Source organism: Podarcis vaucheri (assembly GCF_965113315.1).
Source record: "Podarcis vaucheri genome assembly, chromosome: 2".
Taxonomy (NCBI): domain Eukaryota; kingdom Metazoa; phylum Chordata; class Lepidosauria; order Squamata; family Lacertidae; genus Podarcis; species Podarcis vaucheri.
This window is the reverse complement of record NC_138760.1, coordinates 25,806,916-25,830,359: the sequence shown is the minus strand read 5'-3', so window position 1 is coordinate 25,830,359 and position 23,444 is coordinate 25,806,916. Positions and strand designations below refer to the sequence as shown.

The 23,444-nt window shown below is 46.9% G+C and overlaps 1 protein-coding gene across 1 annotated transcript; it reads left to right on the top strand.

Moving 5' to 3' along the window:
• Positions 1–3,607: 3,607 nt before the first annotated feature.
• On the top strand, positions 3,608–21,515 carry MMP19 (matrix metallopeptidase 19). The gene is made up of 9 exons (XM_082212564.1): positions 3,608–3,937; positions 7,337–7,425; positions 8,096–8,226; positions 12,715–12,930; positions 14,227–14,472; positions 16,666–16,794; positions 17,935–18,099; positions 18,937–19,064; positions 20,514–21,515. Exons 1-9 carry the CDS (start codon positions 3,647–3,649, stop codon positions 20,739–20,741), a joined length of 1,623 nt encoding a protein of 540 aa, XP_082068690.1. The 5' UTR covers positions 3,608–3,646; the 3' UTR covers positions 20,742–21,515.
• Positions 21,516–23,444: the final 1,929 nt, after the last annotated feature.

Genomic DNA, 23,444 nt, shown 5'->3' with positions numbered 1-23,444 from the left:
CAATTATTTATTTCATTCCCCCCGCCACCCGGCCTGCGTTCTGGTACAGTGGTACCTCTGGTTAAGAACTTAATTTGTTCCGGAGGTCCGTTCTTAACCTGAAACTGTTCTTAACCTGAAGCACCACTTTAGCTAATGGGGCCTCTTGCTGCTGCCGCAGCACAATTTCTGTTCTCCTGAAGCAAAGTTCTTAACCAGAGGTACTATTTCTGGGTTAGTGGAGTCTGTAAGCTGAAGCGTCTGTAACCCAAGGTACCACTGTATTCCCAATAGGGGTGAGGCTTGGTAAGCATAGGCCGTGTTAAATTCTTCAACGTTCAAATTCCAAAAAATGAGGGGTGGTAAGAAGTTGAAACAAGACTTGGGAATTGAAAAGTTGTTTTGGTTAAATTAATATAATTTAGTTTTTCCTGGTAAGCAAAATGTGTGTCAAATTGCATGCTGTTGTTGTTTAGTTGTGTCCGACTCTTTGTGACCCCATGGACCAGAGCACGCCAGGCACCCCTGTCCTCCACTGCCTCCCGCAGCTTGCTCCAACTCATGCTGGTATCTTCAAGAACACTGTCCAACCATCTCGTCCTCTGTCCTCCCCTTCTCCTTGTGGCCTCCACCTTTCCCAACATCAGGGTCTTTTCCAGGGAGTCTTCTCTTCTCACGAGGTGGCCAAAGTATTGGAGCCTCAGCTTCACGATCAAATTGCATAGAAATCATTAAAAACTATTGCCAACTACTTGCAGTTATTTTATACATCAACATTATTATCAATATACTGCATTATTATTATTGTTATTATTATTTGGGGTATATGGGGAGGGGTTAGGGGAGGGGTAGTACCTCTGGTGGGGGACACATTGAGCTCCTTCTAGGGTAGTTTGTGTACCTTTGGTCCCTACCCTGCACTCAGCCCTCACCTGTGGCTCCTAGAAGCTGTCAGCATGCGACAGCAGCCACACCTTGAGAACAGCTTTGACTGGCTGGCTAAACCAAGTGAGGGTAGCCGATGGGTCTCAAACCCTCAGGGAGTTAGAGACTTCCCCTGCACGTGAAGACAGGCTCCGTCAAATTAAGTGAATGGGAGCAATGGTCAAGAACAGTGGCGTAGCGTGGGGGGTGCAGGGGGGCCGGCCGCACTGGGCGCAACATCTGGGGGGGCGCTCGCACTCACAGCTCTCTGCCCCTACCTGGCTCACTCTCTCTCTCTCACTGCAGTGCTGGCTGTGCGAATCCGATCCGAGCCGCTGGGTCGCCGCCCACTGTGGAGGGGGTGGGTGCCAGGCGTGCGGTGCGGAGAGAGAGCGAGGGACTATCTGGGGGAAGGACAGTGCAGCGGCTGCCCAGCGCAGCGCTGAGCGCGGGAGAGAACCACACCAGACCAGACCAGGCAGCAGCAAGAAGAAGCTGGCAGCAGCGGCAGGTTGGGGGTTAGGGGGCGCAAATTACTTGCCTTGCCCCGGGTTAGGGGGCGGAAATTACTTGCCTTGCCCCGGGTTAGGGGGTGCAAATTACTTGCCTTGCCCCGGGTTAGGGGGCGCAAATTACTTGCCTTGCCCCGGGTGCTGACAACTCACGCCGCTGGTCAAGAAGGCGGTTTCTGCACATGATGTAGTGTAGAGGGAAGTGAGGGGCAGATGGAGCTTGTCAACTTGGGAAGGTAGCCCATCTAGGAGAAGGAAAGATTCCTTAACATCTGCTGCCTTGTAGGAGAAGAAAATGCGAAGGAGGAAACCCTACGCAAATCCGGATTGGAGTCCCTGAAATGACTGAACGGCATCTTATATGGCAACTCTGAACGGCATCTTTATATGGCAGCTGTGCTGGTGCCAAATGTAGTGCTCTGCTTTCCTTTGGACCACATCAGTGAGGCCGTGAGCGGGAATATTGTTGTCCGGGCAGCCCAGGACCTCCATGCACACTGCCCTGGCTTGCGCCCAGGGAGGTCATTTCAGTGCTGTTAACACAGCAGTTTAATTTCACCCCCGGAGGTGAGAGCCAGTGTTGGTGTGATGGTTAAGAGTGGTGGACTCGTAATCTGGTGAACTGGGTTTGATTCCCCGCTCCTCCACATGCAGCTGCTGGGTGACCTTGGGCCAGTCACACTTCTCTGAAGTCTCTCAGCCCCACTCACCTCACAGAGTGTTTGTTGTCAGGGAGGAAGGGAAAGGAGATTGTTAGCTGCTTTGAAACTCCTTAAAAAAGGTAAAGGGACCCCTGACCATTAGGTCCAGTCGTGGCCGACTATGGGGTTGCGGCGCGCATCTCGCTTTATTGGCCGAGGGAGCCGGTGTATAGCTTCCGGGGCATGTGGCCAGCATGACTAAGCTGCTTCTGGCGAACCAGAGCAGCACATGGAAACGCCGTTTACCTTCCCGCCAGAGTGGTACCTATTTATCTACTTGCACTTTGACATGCTTTCAAACTGCTAGGTTGGCAGGAGCAGGGACTGAGCAACGGGAGCACACCCCGTTGCGGGGATTTGAACTGCCGACCTTCTGATCAGTCCTAGGCTCTGTGGTTTAACCCACAGCGCCACCCGCGTCCCTTGAGACTCCTTAGGCAGTGATAAAGCTGGATATCAAATCCAAACTCTTCTTCTTCTTCTTCTTCCTCTTCTCCATTGCCTCTCGAGACAGACAGATGCCATCATCATCATCATTATTATTAAACATTACTTGACATTCTCAGAAGGTAAAATTACAATTCTTTGGTTTTCCAAAAGCAGTTTATGTGCTTCTTCACCGAGTGTAGATTTACCAAGCTAGATGTTGTCCCAAATCACAAACATAATAGCAGATAGGAATTCCTCACGCCCAAAAACACATTGCAGAAGAAATCTGCAAAAAATTAAGTTTCACCCCCTTAAGATGACATGCCCTGCTGGGGAGGCCTGTGTCCATACGGTGGTGCCAGCCTATCCCAGGCATAGGAAAACTTGGCCCTCCAGATGTTTTGGGACTTCAACTCCCATCATCCCTAACTGACAGGACCAATGGTCAGGGATGATGGGAGTTGTAGTCCAAAACATCTGGAGGGCCGAGTTTGCCTAGGCCTGGCCTATCCAAAGCATTTCTGGGGAATAAGAAGCAAGTGAGATTTCCTTAGCTCAAGGCCTTGACAGAATGTTATGCAGGTTTCATTCCTGGTACTTGTGCATCTATGAGTACAAACTGCAGGGAATTCTCTGAATTCAACTGCAGAGATGGCAGTGGGCCAGGAGTGGGGGCCCTCCAGATGTTACAAAGTCCTGTCAGCTCTAGCCAGCGTAGCCAATGGTCAGGGAAGATGGGAACAGTAGCCCCACATCTGGATGACGACAGATTTATCCATCCCTACAACAGGCCCTTGCAGCTGCAGAGACTCTCTTTTGCATTGTTTACTTTTGGGGGTGGGGGTGCACTACTTTTCTTGTGTCTCTAGATTGCAGGCCTTTATCTGAATCGCAATGAGACCCCAATGCCACCCTACAGGCCTGGTTATTAGCAGCCCTTGCAACAGGAGGGCTTGCAGGGAGTGTTTGCTCTGCAAAGAGTTAATCTTCGCAGAGGGGGCTCCTCCAGGCTTTGCGGTTGCAACATGTTTGAGTTGGAAATGACTCACTCCTGCTGTTAGGAGATTTATAAACTTGAGAAAGCAGGGAGCGCAGATATGGATGGATGGAGGGAGCAGGGAGGGCAGAGCAAAGCTTGAGCCTCGGAGGGAGGAAGTGGAGAGAAAGAGCTCCAGCGCCGCTTTGGTTCCCTTCCAGCGAAAGCAGTTTCTGAAGAGCTCTGTGGAGTTTCCTGCAAGGAAGCATTGCTCTGTGTTGCTGTCTTGGGTCTGCGGAGAAAAACTGGACATGAGGCTGCCCCAGCTTCCGTTGCTGCTGCTGTTCCAGGTCTATGCTTTGATCTTCTCTTCCAAAGGTGCTGCTCTCAACCGAGCAGAGAAGAAGGAAGCCATGGTATGTAGGGCTTGAATGGCCCCTCTAAGTCTATAGGCTGAGAAGTGGAGTCAGTGCATTTGCAGTGATGGGGGTCACACGGGAGAATGTGGACAAGCAGGGTAGGATTGTTCCTCAGCGGTGACCTACAACCCCAACCCCAGACTTTTCCGACTTTCTCCAGGCCTTCGGTCCTGGCAATTGAACCTTGAAACATTCCTAGGTGCCTCCAGCCTTATCCGTGTCTCCTGGCTTATCTTGCAAAGCTTTGTTTCGTGCAAACTTTCCCCAGAAAGGGACAGGACGTCTGGAGGAAGATTTCCCTGGCCAAAAGAAACCCTCAACTGCCTGGGCCTCCCTGTAGCAGAAGGAACCAAGCAGAACATTTATGGGTGGGTGTGGTGGGCAATCATAACAGAAGCAAACCGCTTTGGCTGCTGTGCAGAAGATTGGCAAGGAGTTTCCACCCTTTGTGAGCTGTTTGTGGTGTGTTTGTGCGGGATGAGGAGAAGGAAAGCAGAGTCCCTCAGCTGTCCTAGTGCTGACTTCTCTTTTCCTTTTCCTTCTTTTTTCTTCACAGTTTTACTCTTGTTCCTTGAACCCAGCTTGCATTCTCCACTGTTGCCCCAACCTTGGGTTTGCTTCTGCTTAGCGAAAGGCTGTAGCCCATGGGAAGAACATCTCCCTTGCTTGCAGAATGTCCTAGGTTCATTCCCTGGAATCTCCTGTAGAGCTGGGAATTTTCCCTCCCTAAAACCCCCGAGAGTCCCTACCAGTCAGTGCAGACAGGTGTGAGCTAGATGAACCAATGTTCTGGCTCATTATAAAGAGGGCAGCTTCCTGTATTCCTACCCTCTTCCAAAGAACCTCAAGATATATCTGTCTTATTCTCCTGAGACGTATGGTAGATTTTCTTGGCCAGGTGTCCTAATTCCTGAAACCTCCATTCCCTTTGCAAGATTAAAAAAGGTAAAGGGACCCCTGACTATTAGGTCCAGTCGTGGCCAACTCTGGGGTTGCGGCGCTCATCTTGCTTTACTGGCCAAGGGAGCCGGCGTACAGCTTCCGGGGTATGTGACCAGTATGACTAAGCCGCTTCTGGCGAACCAGAACAGTGCACGGAAATGCCATTTACCTTCCCGCTGGAGTGGTACCTATTTATCTACTTGCACTTTGAGGTGCTTTCAAACGGCTAGGTGGGCAGAAGCAGGGACTGAGCAACGGGAGCTCACCCCGTCACAGGGATTTGAACCACCTACCTTCTGATCGGCAAGCCCTAGGCTCTGTGGTTTAACCCACAGCGCCACCCGCATCCCTATTTGCAAGATTACCCAGCTGTTTTAGGCACCAAAAAAGTCTCTCTAAACCAAGGGCAAGTAAAAGAATGAGATATATTTGGGAAATGCTAGAAGGAAGACTTGATGATTTCTCTGGGACCTATCCAAAGTGTGCTGCTGCTGCTTTGAACATGGAGACTTCCCCCCCCCCTTTTTTTTACGCTTGGTGATGCCTTGCCTGTGTTAAAACGGTCATTTAACTGAGTCATTTGCCATGAGCAGAAGTTGCAGCTTTGGCTGACATGGAGAAGGCTTGAAGTGGCATGTAGAAGGGCAGTTTTGGCTCATAGCAAACAAGTCAAGTAATAGCAGTCTGTCATGAGTAGTGCGGGGGCAGGGGCGGGGAAGTAATCACCAGCAGAAGATTAAAAAAAAAGAAGCAGATTAGTTCTCCCCACCAGCTCTCAACCCACTGGATGTTACTTAGAATGGGATACAGAACCCCTCTGAAAGAAGAGTACAGCAAATGGGAATGTGGGGTCCAAAAAGGAAAACTGGACATTCTTTGTAAAGCAGTATTTATTGTGTAAAGCAGTATTTGTTGAGCTATGTGTCTGTTTTGTGCGAGATGGAGAAAGCCTTTGCAAGAATGAAGGGCAAAGCTACATCTTACGCTGGTGTTCCGTGCTTGGAACTTCCCATGTACCATATTTTTCGCTCTATAACACGCACCCGACCATAACATGCACATAGTTTTTAGAGGAGGAAAATCCGTAGGCCTGCCACCCATAGGCATTTCCTCCATAACAGGCACAGACATTTCCCCTTACTTTCTAGGAGGAAAAAAGTGAGTGTTATGGTGCAAAAAATACGGTAATTTTCTTTTTCAGATAGCATCTGCTTGGTGTCCCAATTTCGATTTGGTTTGGGGACAGAGGTTCTAGCCCTTTGCCCCTGTACTGATCCACTGGTTTAAATCACCTCCCTGATCCCAGTTGCACAACTCCCTGATCCCAGTGGCACAATGCAAAATTCATGGGAATTTAATTGTCTGTTTCAAAAACGGAGTTGAGATTTAATTTAATTGTCTGTTTGATATACGGAATTGAGACGGACTCAGAAAGTTCTGGGAGAACGCCCTTAACAATTACAAACCCTTTAGAAGTAATAGGAAAGTCTGGGGTATCTGAAAGTATGTGGAGCTTGTTGAAAGACTAAGGTACCCTTTTGAAGAGTGAGGAGTTTGGGTATAATGTTTTGCCCATTGTTCCTGATCATCACCAGTTTTTCTTCTGTGAAATAATGGTGCTTGCAACAGTTTATTGGATTTCCAAATGCGCCACCAGGCAGAAAAAGTTTGAGGACCCCTGCCCTGTTGGATATGGGTGGGGAAATCTGTTTGGTTGTAGCAGCAGGCAGACCATAAATCAGGCATAGGCAAACTCAGCCCTCCAGATGTTTTGGGACTACAACTCCCATCATCCCTGACCACTGGTCCTGTTAGTTAGGGATGATGGGAGCTGTAGTCCCAAAACATCTGGAGGGCCGAGTTTGCCTATGCCTGCCATTGATCCAGTTGAGGGAAAGTGCAGAAAAACAAGTACTGTGCACATCATTGCAAAAGCAAGGAATGATGCCGTGACATTTGAGATTTCTATAGATGGAGGAGGGTTGCTGGCAGAGATGGCTGTGGCTAGCCTCTTATTTGCTGAGTAAGCATGGTGGTAGTTTGAGTTTCCCGACTCATGTCTAGAAAGGAGAAGCCGGGGCTTTTATGCTTAAGTGCTGGAGTGGAATCGGGCCTTTGGAGATGGAAATCAGGAGGCTACATTGTTCCCATATTTAGCTATTAAGTGAGAATAAGGGACAACATGTACACATCTCTTGGCTCCAGACTAGCACAACCACATTCTGCTTAGTAGGTTTCCCTGTAAAAAGAAGGGCAGGGAGTGTATTTCAAGAGATATAAAGCACGGGGAAAGCCAGTCCAAACTGTGGTCTGTTGCCCACCCAGCAATACTCATTGCCCCAGAAGTGGGTCGCTTTACAAGAATGTCCATGTGGGCCTCCTGCCCCGTTCTCTGAGAGACTGTGGCAATGAGTTGGGGCTGAGAGTTGGTTTTAACAAGTGTCATTATTTCAGGACTTCCTGCTGCAGTTCGGATACTTAGAGAAGCCACTGGAGCAGTTCTCGAATGCCTTGACCGAAGAGGAGATCGAGAATGCTGTGAGGTAAAACTTGAGCCATGAGGTAAACGAAACAAGAAACACACAGCCCAACCCAAAAAACAAGGGGAAACCATTACAAAGGCTTCAAATTGCCCTGCGAAGCATCTCATAATGACCCGATTCCCACAACATAGTAGGGCCAGACCATGGCTTAAGCCACATTCCCACCATATATTTAAAGCACCATGAAACCACTTTAAACAGTCATGGCTTCCCTCCCCCCCAAAGGATTGTGGGAGCTGTAGTTTGTTAAGGGTGCTGAGAATTGTTAGGAGACCCCTGTTCCCCCTCACAAAGCTACCATTCCTACAGTTCCCTGCTTGTCAAAGCACTCTGGCAACTGTCGTTCTGTGAGGGGAATAGGGATTCTCCTAACAACTCTCAGCACCCTTATCAAACTACAGTGCCCTGGACTCTTTGGAGGAAGCCATGACTGTTTTAAGTGGTATCATTGCTCTTTAAAAGTATGGTATGAATGCAGGCTTAGTGAGAAGATATGAATACATGGGATCCCACGGCGTGGCTGGGGGCGAGCAAAGTGGCTGTGAACTCCTCTCTGGAAACCTGCACATTTGCACAGTCTCACCATGTTGCGCAAACCATCCGTCATGTCTGAACCACAGTTAAATGTTGACTTCTTCCCTTCCTGCTCCCCCAACTTCTGCCCCCTTAGGGCTTTCCAGCTTGCATCAGGACTACGTTCTACCGGACGTCTGGATGCAGCAACCCTCTCCCAGATGCGGCAGCCCCGCTGTGGCGTAGAAGACCCGTTCAACGAGAGGACCCTCAAATATCTACTCTTGGGTGAGCATTCTTCAAACTGTTGAATTTGGGGCTGAGCAAAATGCTGGGCAAATGATCTCTCCTCCTGGCCGAAGCAGAGAGATGGATAGGGCTGAGGGAAGCTGGTGCGACAGCATTTCCCTAAAAAAGGAGTTCTCCTGCTGTGTGGATCTTTAAACAGAGAATTCTGCAGGTTGAAATGTTGGGATCAGAGGTCATAATAACACTGGGTTTGGAGCTGTCCTTATAATGAACTATTCCAGTGGAGGGTTGAATGGACAGTGTGCTTCACAGGTGCTGCCGAGCTCATCTGTGCAAGAATTCTAGGAAGTAGATTTGTTAGTACTTCAAATTGCTTTGTGTGGTCAGACTAGTGCCATGTAATATTAATATTAATATTAATAATAATAATAATAATAATAATAATAATAATAATAATAATTTATTTATACCCCACCCATCTGGCTGAGTTTCCCCAGCCACTCTGGGCAGCTCCCAATCAAGTGTTGAAAACAATACAGCATTAACTATTAAAAACTTCCCTAAACAGGGCTGCCTTCAGATGTTTTTTAAAGAGAAGATAGCTGCTTATTTCCTTCACATCTGAAGGGAGGGCATTCCACAGGGCGGGCGCCACTACCGAGAAGGCCCTCTGTCTGGTTCCCTGTAACCTCACTTCTCGCAACGAGGGAACCGCCAAAAGGTCCTCGGTGCTGGATCTCAGTGTCCGGGCTGAACGATGGAGACGCTCCTTCAGGTATACTGGACCGAGGCCATTTAGGGCTTTAAAGGTCAGCACCAACACTTTGAATTGTGCTCGGAAACATACTGGGAGCCAATGCAGATCTGTCAGGACCGGTGTTACGTGGTCCCGGTGGCCACTCCCAGTCACCAGTCTAGCTGCCGCATTCTGAATTAATTGCAGTTTCTGGATCACCTTCAAAGGTAGTCCTACGTAGAGCAATGAAACACATTGAAATCTATGGAACTTCTAAACGGAGGCCTATAGAATTATGGTATTCATTTACGAGCCAAACCCTTTCCTTGCCCAGAGACAGAGGGTTTTCTCTTAACTGTGCAGGAGGTATGGAGAAGCAAACCTTCTCCTCTTGTTGTTTTTTCTCTTATACAAACTGCAACGCAAAACCCTGCTGTTATCCCAAGTCATCACACTTGCCAGAGGGCCTGGCCAAAGTCATTTCTTCTCGTTTGGAGAAGCTAAAAAATAGTTTGAAAAATCAGCAGAGCCTTCTTGTACTTTTTAATGTTCATACACAGCTGTGATGAGCTAGCAAGCATGTAGCTAATATCACAAGCAACTGATGAGCTGGCAAACAGATTTGTAGATGCCTTGAATAAGGTCTGTTTAGTGGTGGCCCCACAGTTTTGGAATGTCCTCCTTGTCTTTGCTAAGTTTTTGGCAGCAAAGGAAAGCTCCCCTCCCACTTCTTTATAGATGGTAATTAACGGATTGCTGATTTTTGGGTTGTTATAAAAAATCAGCTGAATTTGATTTGTTTGTTGTTATTGTTCCTATTTATGAAGATGCTCTTCTCATGGTGTGTTCCTTTTCGGGGGGGGGGCAGAAGCAGCTAATACTTCTTAAAACAGCACAACATATATTTTCCATTTTTTTCCAGTTGGGAAACTGAGGCTAGACTTTCCCAAAGTGTTTCTGGGTAAACCGGAACTGGAACCCAACACACTTAGGCCCAAACCTGAATCCCCACCCACCAGCTGAAACTGTGATTTCTGACATTATGGCCAACTTGGGTACCACACGAGCCATGTGCCATTGTTGCCATATTATGCGCCAGCCAGTGTCATAGCCAGACGTGGAGTCAAGGGAGATTTGACAAAGCTTGGATTAAGTCCTGCTAGCTGAGGACGTGCTCTGCAGCTTCCTGCTTGTAGAAAGTGGGTTATCTAATTAACCCGCCCCCGCTAAGAGAAGTTGGAATGTCTTATGCATTGTTCCATCCACACTGACGACGGTGGCATGTAAAAATGCAGACTCAGCACTTGGCAAACAACCAAAGTCTGTGGTTTCCAAACTTTTTCTATCATCATGGGATTCTTGTCTGCTGAGAAACTGCAGCACATTGAAGAAGCATGTTCTGCGGCACAAACACATGTAGGGCAAAAGTCAGGTCTGTTCAGCCTCACTATTACCCAACTTTCAAGGACAAAGTCTCCTGCAGATCCACATTTCTAGGGAAGAACAGTAGTGGTGATGATCATGTATGGCTGAAAAAATGGCTGCAGAAAAATGAGGGGTTGGCTTTCGCTGCCCAACAACCCAAGACACTCTGAGTCTCCTAAGTCCATGGTTGGTGAGAGAAGAATCAACGGAGGTATTTTCTGTTGCAAGAGTCCCCTGCCCTTTGCAGGCCTGTTGTTGTTGTTTAGTTGTTTAGTCGTGTCCGACTCTTCGTGACCCCATGGACCAGAGCACGCCAGCCACTCCTGTCTTCCACTGCCTCCCGCAGTTTGGTCAAACTCATGTTTGTAGCTTCAAGAACACTGTCCAACCATCTCATCCTCTGTTGTCCCTTTCTCCTTGTGCCCTCCATCTTTCCCAACATCAGGGTCTTTTCCAGGGAGTCTTCTCCTCTCATGAGATGGCCAAAGTATTGGAGCCTCAGCTTCACGATCTGTCCTTCCAGTGAGCACTCAGGGCTGATTTCCTTCAGAATGGATAGGTTTGATCTTCTTGCAGTCCATGGGACTCTCAAGAGTCTCCTCCAGCACCATAATTCAAAAGCATCAATTCTTTGGCAATCAGCCTTCTTTATGGTCCAGCTCTAACTTCCATACATCACTATTGGGAGAACCATAACTTTAACTATACGGGCCTTTGTTGACAAGGTGATGTCTCTGCTTTTTAAGATGCTGTCTAGGTTTGTTATTGCTTTTCTCCCAAGAAGCAGGCGTCTTTTAACTTCGTGACTGCTGTCACCATCTGCAGTGAACCCAAGGAACCCAAGAAAGTAAAATCTCTCACTGCCTCCATTTCTTCCCCTTCTGTTTGCCAGGAGGTGATGGGACCAGTAGCCATGATCTTTGTTTTTTTGATGTTGAGCTTCAGACCATATTTTGCGCTCTCTTCTTTATAGCTTTAACTAGACGAACCTTTGTTGGCAAGTAAACAACCTCAATTAGCTTCTGAAGCAGCACAGAGTTTGCTGGGAAACAATTTTGAAATCCATTGAAGTTGGTGACACATTGGCCACAAGCAGTGATTTTTTTTTAAAAAATAGAGTCTCTGGAGGCAGAATGGGCATATGAACCAGCTCTGAGTCAAGAATGGGGGTCTGGAAATGACTGCAGTATCATGAATAAGACATGCAGCCGGATCATATTCAAAAGTAAATCCCATTGATTTCCTTGGGACTCCCCTCCCCCCCAGTAAGTCTGCATAAGGATGCAGGCTTAGTCAAAGAACTGTCTGGAACAAATTGAACTGCAACAAAATGTTGCAATGTGGAGTGTTCCTGTTTGTCCAGCCAGCCAACCAGCAAGCCATGACCTTTCTCAGGATACTCCATTTCCTTCCACCCGTTGTCTGTTTTCCCCAACTGTCCATAGCCAGTGAGCACGTTCTCTTCTTCACTGAACTGCTTGACCACCACAAGCGTTTTCCCCATAAACGTATATATATTTTTGTACTTCTGCAATCCTTGGGACGCCCTCAACCACCCAAGCCTCTTGTTACATCTCTCTTGTTGCTTGGATGCTGTAAGGTTTTCATGCTCTGAAAACCGGGCTCCCTATTAAGTAAAGAGCTTGTTACGCCTTCTCCCTGTAACTGTTGTAAACAAAAATCTGCCCTTTTCCCTTATGGGGTATCCAAGAGCCCATACAGAGTCCTTACGTAAGTTCCCTATTGGTAGGAAAAAATAACAGAGGCCAACCAGAGAATATTGAGAAGCAAAGCAGCTAGTAAGCCTGATCTTTATTGATCTGTTGCAACAGGGTGCTCCCCTCACACACAGGAAAGGAGGAGGAACCCAGAACCCAGGTTTGTCCGCCCTTATATAGACATTTTAAATTTCCCGCCCTGGAGCTCAAGACCACCACCCCAGATACATCATGCCTACATCACAGAATGGGCGGTCTACAGCAGAAGTCCGAGTGGGTTGTTTACCTCCTGTCTGGCAAGTTACCTGTTAATGCTTACTTGATTGGATTGCCTGGGGAGCCTGGCCAGTCTTTTGTAATGATAAATACTTAGTTCCTGAGCCAGGTCACAGGCTCACACCCTATTCATATCTTAAATGTGCCCTTAAGACAGGATTTGTGAAGGAAAAGACCATGGGGAGGCTTTTCCATTTTCCAGGTCGGTCTTCCTGTGCTGATCTATGCACATGCTTGGTTAGTAGACTTATGAACATTTAACATATATCTAAGACCTCAACATTCCTATCACATAACCCAGGCTAAGCTGTGACTTTCCTGGGATAAAAGCCCCAGTTTCTGACACCTCTTGCTCTGGGTCTCCCCCTGCAGGACGCTGGCGCAAAAAGCACTTGACCTACAGGATCTACAGCCACAGTGAGGATTTGGGGGCCGCAGCCACACGCACTGCCATCCAGACAGCTTTCAAGTACTGGAGTGACGTGACCCGGCTCACCTTCCAGGAGGTGCGAAGCGGCCGTGCTGACATCCGCCTCTCCTTCCATGGCACTTCTACTTGGGGCTGCTCACGGCCCTTCGATGGGCCTGGTATGGACCGAAGCTTTGCTCTCAGGGGTTGGGGGAGTTGGGGAGTGACTTGGGGAGTAGAATAGGGCTGGCAAGGAGCAGGGATCTTGAAGCGGTGTGCCACAGGGAGGTGTGATCTGCTGTGCTGCAGAGATTTGATGGAGCGTCTGCTGAGGGGGTGTTAGGCGGTACCAGAAACTGGAAGCACCAACAGGAGGTGCTTTGTGGTCAGGTGGAGCGATGGGGAGGAGGCACAGGAGCAGGCTCTCTCTTGTGCCAGAATGGGTTGACTTTAAAGTGATGCATCATCGCAAACTGGTTTGAACGAGAGCAGGCGCCGGCAAAAATCACGATGTGGGGGAAACCATGAAATTGGCCAATGCCTTCATCCTTATTTCAGACATCATGATATATATCGGTACATTGCAATGTTTCGTTGCTGATATATCACGATGTTGAAAACCAGATATCACTCAGCCCTACTTTAAAGCTGACGCAGTTTCTTAAATCACAGGGAAGAATGGATTGGCCTAAATAGCTGATTCTGTCGTTCTGTGCTGCAGTGGGCTTGGAAAAGAAGCAAAGATTCATCCTTGTTGCATTTCACTCAATATGACCATTAGCATGTGCCTATTTGTAGTTTATACAGGGCACTTTCACTAGATTTGGTATAGCTTTTTGCTACACAGGTGGGGTGCAACACATCTGCATACATTATAATTATTATAGATCTTAGCTTAGTTTATCTTAGCTTAGTTTAAGACGTGGGTGGCACTGTGGTCTAAACCACTGAGCCTCTTGGGCTTGCTGATCAGAAGGTCAGTGGTTCGAATCTCCGTGATGGGGTGAGCTCCCGTTTCTCAGTCTCAGCTCCTGCCTACCTAGCAATTCAAAAGCGCGCCAAAAAGTGCAAGTAGATAAATAGGTACCGCTCCAGCGGGAAGGTAAACGGTGTTTCCGTGTGCTGCTCTGGTTTTGCCAGGCTTAGTCATGCTGGCCATATGACCTGGAAAAACTGTCTGCAGACAAACGCCAGCTCCCTCGGCCTGTAAAGCGAGATGAGCGCCACAGCCCCAGAGTTGTCTGCGACTGGACCTGTCAGGGGTCCATTACCTTTACCTTTTTAGCTTAGTTTATTTTAGCTTCGTTTCGCTTGGTTTAGCTTAGCTTAGTTTAGCATAGTTTGGCTTGGTTTAGGTTTAGGTTTAGGTTTAGGTTTAGGTTTAGGTTTAGGTTTAGCTTAGCTTAGCTTAGCTTAGCTTAGTTTGCAAGAGCTTCTCGCACAGCTCTCAACCCGCCTTCCTTTATCTTCCTCAGGACATGTCCTGGCCCATGCTGACATCCCTGAGTTAGGCACAGTTCACTTTGATTCCGATGAGCACTGGACAGAAGGGACCTCGCGCGGCGTCAACCTGCGCATCATTGCCGCCCATGAGATTGGCCATGCTCTGGGGCTGGGCCATTCCCGGCAACCGGGTGCCCTCATGGCTCCCGCCTACAGCGGTTACCGCCTGCGCTTCCGGCTGCACCGCGACGACATCGAAGGCATCCAGGCCCTTTATGGTACGGACTGGGGTACCATATTGGTACGGACTGGGGTACCCTTTATGGTACGGACTGGGGTATTTTTAAAAGGCGATACTAAATTTGAGGAATGTGTAGACAAAAAATTTAAATGCGGATGATTGTCAGAGAAGCTGAGGGAAGTTCAAAAGATGAAAATATGTTATTTGGGAAATTGTTTGATTGGAGATATTTGTGTAAAATTTAATAAAAATCTATTCAAAAATAAATAAATGGTACGGACCGGGGGAGGGTTACAAAGCACAGCCCACCAATGTTCCCCTTTTGTTTTGCAAACCTGCGCCCCTTGCTTTGAATGCGATGGGAGCAGATCTGGGTTTAAACAACTGACACCTAGTTTGGCCCTCAGGTCTTTCCATCTTGCGGGCCTCAGGCACTTGACTGAGGTGTGCCATAAAGCCAGGGAAGGGTCTTGGGAATCAAGGCTGGAGGAAGATGCGAAGTCCTTGGGGCCAGATAATGTGTGTTCCCTGTCTCTTCTACACCTGCCAGTTGCCTATGCCTCATTTGGGTCATTGGGAGCCTCCCAGAGTCCAGCTAAAAAGCAATCCAAGTATATCAAAGTCATGAAAATAATACTTTTTTTGTTTCAAAACAACCCAGTTCTCTGTATTGTAATACAGTGGTACCTTGATTCTCGAAAGTAATCTGTTCTGGAAGTCCGTTCGACTCCCGAAACCTTTTGAAAACAAATTGGCTGCAGGAGCGTTGGACGTTCGGAAAACGTTTGAAAGACATTTGAAAAACGTTCAAAAACCGGAACACTTACTTCTGGGTTTTCGGCGTTCGGGAGCCAATTTGTTCATCAACTAAGCCGTTTAAGAACCAAGGTTCCACTGTATTCCTTAATTTGTAAAGTGCTGTGAGGTTTTATAGCAGTGAAGACATATTTTTAAAATGATGATGAATTACATTTAAATAAATGTTTAAATGAAGCCGGGGGAGGATATGCTCTATAGACATATTATTCTTATCCTCCACCCAAACCCCACCCCATTTTAATGCACAATGAGTGCAAGTTTGTCTTTGAGGCAGCTGTTTTTCCAAAGGTGTGGTGTCCACGTAGAAAATATGTATGGTCGGCCCTCGTGACAAACTATTAAGTGATAATCCTAAACCTTCAAAGAAATGGTTCTGCCTTTCCTCTGGATCACCCCCTGCCCCAATTCCATCACTCATTTCCTCTCTCTGCATCCCACCACCCCACCCACGGCTGCCTTCATGCTCTGTTTCGTGCTCTGTATACCCTAGCAACAGGGAGGCCTGTTCCTAATTATGAGAGGCTTGGGCCTGTTTTCAAATCATGAGGCGGGCCGCTGCTCTCTAGGGGAGGTGCGGACAGTTGCCAGGTAACACCAGAACGTCTTCCTGATCCTTCCTCAAGTAGGTTCTGGGTGGGTTAGGAGGCAAAACGCCAATTTGTCAATCCAGTGCCAAGGAATCAGTAGCCGGCCAAGAATTCCACCCTCTTTCTCACCCCAATTATTTCCCTTCCTTTAATATATATGACTTCTCAATTTTATACATTTTAATAATTTTATAACCATTTTAACCATTCGAAACTTGACTTCCTCCCCCCCTCTCTGCATATTCCAAATTAACTTAATCATTTATTCATCTACTTTAAACGTATACTGTTATAAACCTGCAGGTTATTACAATTATCCTGCCAATATCCTTAGCTGTTTAAAGTTTGTTTGTAAATATTCAATAAACCGTTTCCATTCTTTTATTTTTTTTAAAGTTGTTATCTTGATTTCCTGTTTTTCCAGTACGTTTTGCCATTTCTGCATATTTCATAAGTTTTTGTCTCCTTTCTTCTTTCGTCAGAACTCCTTCTTTCCATTTTTTTGCAAATAACATTCTTGCCGCTGCAGCCGCATACGTGAATAAATTTCTGTACAGTTTGGGTAGTTCTGCCCCTGTAGTTCCCAAAAGGAAAGATTCTGTCTTTTTTTTACAAATGTTATTTTAAACATCTTTTTCAATTCATTATATATCATTTCGCAGTAAGCTTTAACCTTGCCACAAGACCACCTCGTAGGACAAAAAGAAACCTTTCTCTTTCCATTTCCAACACTTTTACAATTATTTCCCTTCCTTTTTCTTTTTTCTTTTTGGTGGAGATGCTGGGCACCCAAAAATAATTCCCTTCCTTATATTTACCTGCAGGAAAGAAGACCATCCCAACGACATCAACGACAGTGACTTCACCTGCCCACAGTACTGTCCCGGCTGTTTCACAGAAGCCTAGTAAAATCCCTAACCCATGCAAAGATGGACTGGATGCTATCATGCTAGGTAAGGCCCCTTCCTCACTCCAACTCCTAAATCCAAACACCACCACCTTCCAGAACATACTCCACCCATCCCAGGTTTGCATAAATGGATGTCTCCCCGGTATCCCTTTCTAGCTGGCTATATGATGTTTCATTATACAGTGGTACCTTGATTCCCAAACTTAATCCGTTCCAGAAGTCTGTTCCAAAACCAAGGTGTGCTTTCCCATAGAAAGTAATGCAAAACAGATTAATTACCGTATTTTTCACTCTATAAGATGCACCAGACCACAAGACGCACCTAATTTTTGGAGGAGGAAAACAAGAAAAAAAATATTCTGAATCTCAGAAGCCAGAACAGCAAGAGGGATCGCTGCACAGTGAAAGCAGCAACCCCTCTTGCTGTTCTGGCTTCTGGGATAGCTGCACAGCCTGCATTCGTTCCATAAGACGCACACACATTCCCCCTTACTTTTTAGGAGGGAAAAGGTGAGTCTTATAGAGCAAAAAATACGGTAATTAGTTCCAGACTTTTAAAAACAACCCCCAAAACAGCAATTTAACATGAATTTTACTATCTAATGAGACCATTGATCCATAAAATGAAAACAATAATCAATGTACTGTACTATAAAATAAATAATACAGTATTGTAGATGATAAACATTAAAATTAATTTCCCCCCCTTATGTGCACTGATTATAGTCATTTGTTTGGATGGGGGGCTTTTATACATTTCTGCAGTCACAAAATCAACCAATCAGTTGCAAAAACTGATTTTGTGACACACAGTCATAAAAACAAGTCACAAAAACGAAGTCACAAGCCACAGTCAAAAAAATGGAGTCTCATTCCGTCTGAGACTCAGGAAACACCGTGACAGAAAATGAGGCCTCCATTGGGGTAGCAACAGAACTGACGATTCACCTTCCTAGAGAAGAAACTATTTTATTTTTTTACATTTTTAGTTTCTTCTCCCGTTAGATTCACAAAATGTTTAGGGGGTATGCGTCCCCCCAGGAAAAAAAGCACTGGATTTATGAATGAACACATGCAAAACTGACTCAAAGCAAAAAAAACCACCCCTTTCAGGACTAAAAAGATTAGCATGCTAGATCCCCACTTTTTAACATTTGGTCTATCTCTTCTGCACCTTGCCTAGGGCCCTATGACAAGACTTACGCTTTCCGTGGCGATTACGTGTGGACGGTGACAGACTTTGGTACCAACCCACCCATGAAGATCTCAGCGCTGTGGAAGGGGCTGCCTGGGGGGCTGGATGCAGCTGTATATTCTCCCCGAACTGGACGCACTTACTTCTTCAAAGGTCTGTGGGTCTGAGAGTTGAGAAATCAGCTTCCCGCTTCCCTAAATGATCTAAACCTGGTCCTTTGGAGAGAGATTGTGACTATGATTATTACGCCAAAGGCCGTGTACCTCTGCAGATGCGGCTCTTCTTTGTCTTGATCAGCTGTGTGAAGCTCAAAAGCGTTGGTGGTGACCTTTAAATCCTAAACAGCCTCGGCTCAGTATACCTGAAGGAACGTCTCCACCCCCAGCGTTCTGCCCGGACACTGAGGTCCAGCTCCAAGGGCCTTCTGGCGGTTCCCTCACGGCAAGAAGCAAAGCTACAGGGAACCAGGCAGAGGGCCTTCTCGGTAGTGGCACCTGCCCCATGGAACGCCCTCCCACCAGATGTCAAAGAAATAAACAACTATCTGACTTTTAGAAGACATCTGAAGGCAGCCCTGTTTAGGGAAGTTTTTAATGTTCGATGTTTGAATCGTGTTTTTAATATTCTGTTGGGAGCCGTCCAGAGTGGCTGTGGGAATAAATAATTTTTTTTTATTATTATTATTATTATTATTATTATTATTATTATTATTATTATCCCCCTTTTTTTCCTCCCACAAGCCCCAAAGGGCCAACCAGCCTTTCTCAACCTATGGGTCCCCAGATGTTGAACTACAACTCCCATCACCCCTAGCTAGCAAGGCCAGAGCTCAGGGATGATGGGAGTTGTAGTCCAACAACATCTGGGGACCCCCAGGTTGAGAACTGCTTACGTCTCTGACACAGATTGCATTTGTATTGCCAGCTTTTAGTCAGCTGGTGTGTTATCCTCGCATTGCCTCCTAATTAATTCGTGTCACTCTGGCTACAGGTATTAAACTGTGGCGTTACAGGGGATTTAAACTGGATCCTGGCTATCCCAAACCCCTCACCCGCATCCCAGCTAAGATAGATGCTGCCCTCTACTGGCCTCAAAACAAGAAGATCTTCATCTTTAAGGTAAACTGCAATAATAACAATTGCAATACATTATCCCTTACGCTATCCAGACATGTAGAACGCAGACATGTGTTTTAATCTCTCTCTTTTTGCTTAGTCAAGTTTAATTATCTTTTGAACATATTTAAATGCCTGGTTTTAATGGTCTTTTGTTGTTAATATAATATTTTAGGGTTTTGGTGGGGGTTTTTTTTTACAGTGGTACCTCGGGTTAAGTACTTAATTTGTTCCGTACTTAACCTGAAACTGTTCTTAACCTGAAGCACCACTTTAGCTAATGGGGCCTCCCGCTGCCGCCGTGCCACCAGAACACGATTTTTGTTCTCATCCTGAAGCAAAGTACTTAACCTGAAGCACTATTTCTGAGTTAGCGGAGTGTGTAACCTGAAGCGTATGTAACCTGAAGCGTATGTAACCCGAGGTACCACTATAAACGGCTTAGAGGTTTTATCACAATAAAGCGGTATATGAATGTTGTGAAATAAACCTAAGGGACCGACGACTATTGGCTAGTATTGAGCCAGGAATAATTTCAACAAATGGGCTGCCGAGGAGCAGAATGTGAGCAGGGAGACAAATAATAGAAAATTTGGGCAAATGAATGATTAGGATGTGGGGATATTGGCCTTGAAGTCACAACAGTGTTCGTTCTGTGCTGTTTAAATATTCCTTTCCTCTGATCCATGTGGCACCTTTCATGTCCCAATTCACTGGCATTTACTGGGGAGGGGAGGGGTAGAAAGAAGCAGGAATTCCCTAGGCCCCAAGGCATTGTGGGAGATTTTTGAGGGGACATAATGGGCACAACAGATGCTCTCTGAGTATGAGCCTTGACAGGTGGATGCTAGCTTTGAGGTGATGAGAGACATAAGAGAAGGGTGTGGAGATGGACTGAGTACTCTCCGTAGGAACAGGCAGAAGTCAACAGAGGGAAGAGGGGATCACACTGTTCTAGCGGTGGCAAAATGGCCAGTAACATCTATTTATGGCTCCCAAGATAATGGGAGGGAGCCCGCTTTCTGGCTGAATGGTTTTCTTGTTTGCCTTTCCAGCAGCACGTTTTTAAACAGTAATAAAAAGCCTTTTGCTCGGAACAGTTTCACGTACACTTTTTCATGTCCAGTGGTGACTTTCACCTCAAAAGGGAAAAGTTAGGAGATGATAGATTGATAGATAGATATAGATCATAGATAGATAGATGGGTAGATGGATCTCCTAGTTTCTTATCTCTGTGGGGAACACCAGAGGAAATGGAACAACCTTTAGAAGTCATCTGAAAGCAGCCCTGTATAGGGACGTTTTAAATGTTTAGTGTTTTGTTATGTTTTTCTATATGCTGGAAGCCACCCAGAAGGTCTGGGGCAGTCAGATGAGTGGAGTACAAATAATAAAATTATTATTACTATTATTACTGGGGAAAGTGCAATCATTCCTCTCTTTTTTCCCTAGGGCACGGGCTACTGGCAATGGGACGAACTGGGAAGCCACTTCTCCACTCTCCCCAGGAAAATCTCCAGCCTTTTCTCAGGGGCGCCATCACACCTGGACGCCGCGTTCACCTGGGAGAACGGCAAAGTCTACTTTTTCAAGGGCGGCATCTACTGGAGACTCAACGACCAACTGAGAGTAGACCGGGGCTACCCACTAAGCACAGCTGAGCGCTGGATGAACTGCTAATGCTGGCAATGATGCCCTGGCGCACTTCCCAGGACTGGCACAGGTGTGCCAATTAGACAGCACACAACTATTGTTAACAGACCCAACAGTGACGCCTAGAGGTGGTGTGTCGGAACAGCAACTCTTCTGGAAAGAACCAAGCTTGGGAGAGCTGGAGCAAAACTTAATTACTGTTCCTGCTGTGCATTTATCTTTTCAGTGCTGGACATCATAAACATCCCCATTTACCTTGGCATCAGCATGGGTGGCAGAAGGGACCCAACTGACTTCAGGACACAGGGAGCCTTGGTTGCGGGGCATGGGGGGGTGTGCCTAAGTGTCTTGCCTCAATGTGAGAAGACAGTAGAAGAGTTCAAAGTTGAAGATGGGGTTTTCCCTGTTTCTGTAAGATTTGAAGGGGGTGGGTATGATATGGGCACCATTGCTCACCAACCGGCCTGTGAGTTTGGGTGGCAGAGTACTGACTGCTCACTTTTATCTCAATCAGTAGAAGAGCTAGCTGTTCATTTTTTAAAAAATAAATAAAAATATAATTAGGATGGCATTTTTAGGGAAAGGGTCTGGCATACCCATTAAGGGCAGAGGGCTGGTCCTTGCGCCAAACACACACACACACGATTTCTGTGGCAGACCCAGAGGGTTATTACTGACTGTATTCCATGTGATCTTGTGTATCTAGCAATATGAATGACAACTCCAGTTTGCAGGGCTTGGATGGCACTCATGCCATATTTACTCAGCCCACAATAAAAGGGATATGCGTCCCTCCCCCCACTCTCTCTTTTCCTTCAAGAATTCAGAATCCTTTAAGCCAGTGGTTTTCAACCAGTGTGCTGCGGCACCCTGGGGTGCCTTGAATGACAGTCATGGGTGTCGCAGGCAACACTGGCCTCTGTCCCTCTTTCCTTCCCTCCCTCCTCTGATGCCCTCTCACATCTCTGCCTCCCAAAGGCTTGCACGGCCCAGGTGAATCGTGCTTCTGGGGCTGGCCAGGGGGTGCTTCCCAGGCCCCTGTGGGGCAGTGTGAAGAGGCACTTCTCTTTGGGGCAGCTCAGAGACCAGGGGCAGCAGCTGCAACTGCCCAGAGGACTCCCAAGGAGAAGGGAGAGGAGGCTGAGGGAACACTTCACAAAAGAGGGTGTTCAAAAAGCGGTTGGGGGCTGCTGGCTCTGCAGGCAAGGGGTGGCATAACTGGCCTCCTGAGCCCCACAGGGGTGCCACAGAAAGAATGTTGGTCAAGGGAACCGTGGACTCAAAAACATTGGAAATCTCTGCTTTAAGCAATATTCTACCCCACCACCAAATGCAGTGATGAGAAACCTGTAGCCCTCCATATGTTGTTGAACCCTACCTCCCCTAATCCCTGACCATGGGCCTGCTGGTATGGTAATTGAGCTGGGGGGGTGGCACACAAATTTGCTATCTCTGCTGTAAAAGTTCCTGCGTGTGCATCAGTGTTGGTGCTTATCTTTATTAAGATGCTCACTACAGTTGTACCTCGGGTTAAGTACAGTGGTACCCTGGGGTTAAGTACTTAATTCGTTCCTGAGGTCCATTCTTAACCTGAAACTGTTCTTAACCTGAAGCACCACTTTAGCTAATGGGGCCTCCTGCTGCTGCCACGCTGCCAGAGCACGATTTCTGTTCTCATCCTGAAGCAAAGCTCTTAACCCGAGGTACTATTTCTGGGTTAGCAGAGTCTGTAACCTGAAGCATATGTAACCTGAGGTACCACTGTACATGTCATCTCTTGTCTATTTTCCAGGGGTGTGGGGGTGGGGAGGAATCCTTTCTTGCTAATGTGCAGGTGGGATTTACAGTATTTTTCGCTCTATAAGACACACCAGACCACAAGACACACCTAGTTTTTTGAGGAGGAAAACAAAAAAAATATTCTGAATCTCATAAGCCAGAACAGCAAGAGGGATCGCTGCGCAGTGAAAGCAGCAATCCCTCTTGCTGTTCTGGCTTTAGCGATAGTTGCACAGCCTGCATTCGCTCCATAAGACACATTTCCCCTTACTTTTTAGGAGGGAAAAAGTGAGTCTTATAGAGCAAAAAATATGGTACTTTCACTCTTCTCAGAAGTAAGGGCAGGTAGTTTTTCCGTTTCCTGCAATGTCACTCTGGCCCCATTTTGCAGGAGGCCACAGTGCAGAACTCTTTTCCGTGTTGGGCGTCTGACACCTCACATCCCAACACACTCCGACACATGCTTCAACAGCGAAAGGAAACCAATTGACCCTCCAAACAAAGAAGTCATAGCCATTTCCATGTAGCCATTTCCAGGCAGCAAACATTCCCAACCTCCAGTAATTTAGCTCAACCATCTCCTCTTATAATACCAGAACAACTCGATCACAGGAGACGACCCGATCGCAGGGCACCATGCTCAAGTATACAAACTCTTTTTGTAGATCCTACACAAAACTGAGGGACGCAGGTGGCGCTGTGGGTTAAACCACTGAGCCTCTTGGGCTTGCCAATCAGAAGGTCGGAAGTTCGAATCCCTGCGACGGGGTGAGCTCCCATTTCTTGGTCCCTGCTCCTGCCAACCTAGCAGTTCGAAAGCACGTCAAAGGGCAAGTAGATAAATAGGTACCGCTCCAGCAGGAAAGCGAGATGAGTACCGCAACCCCAGAGTCGGCCACGGCTGGACCTAATGGTCAGGGGTCCCTTTACATTTACCTTTTACAAAAAACT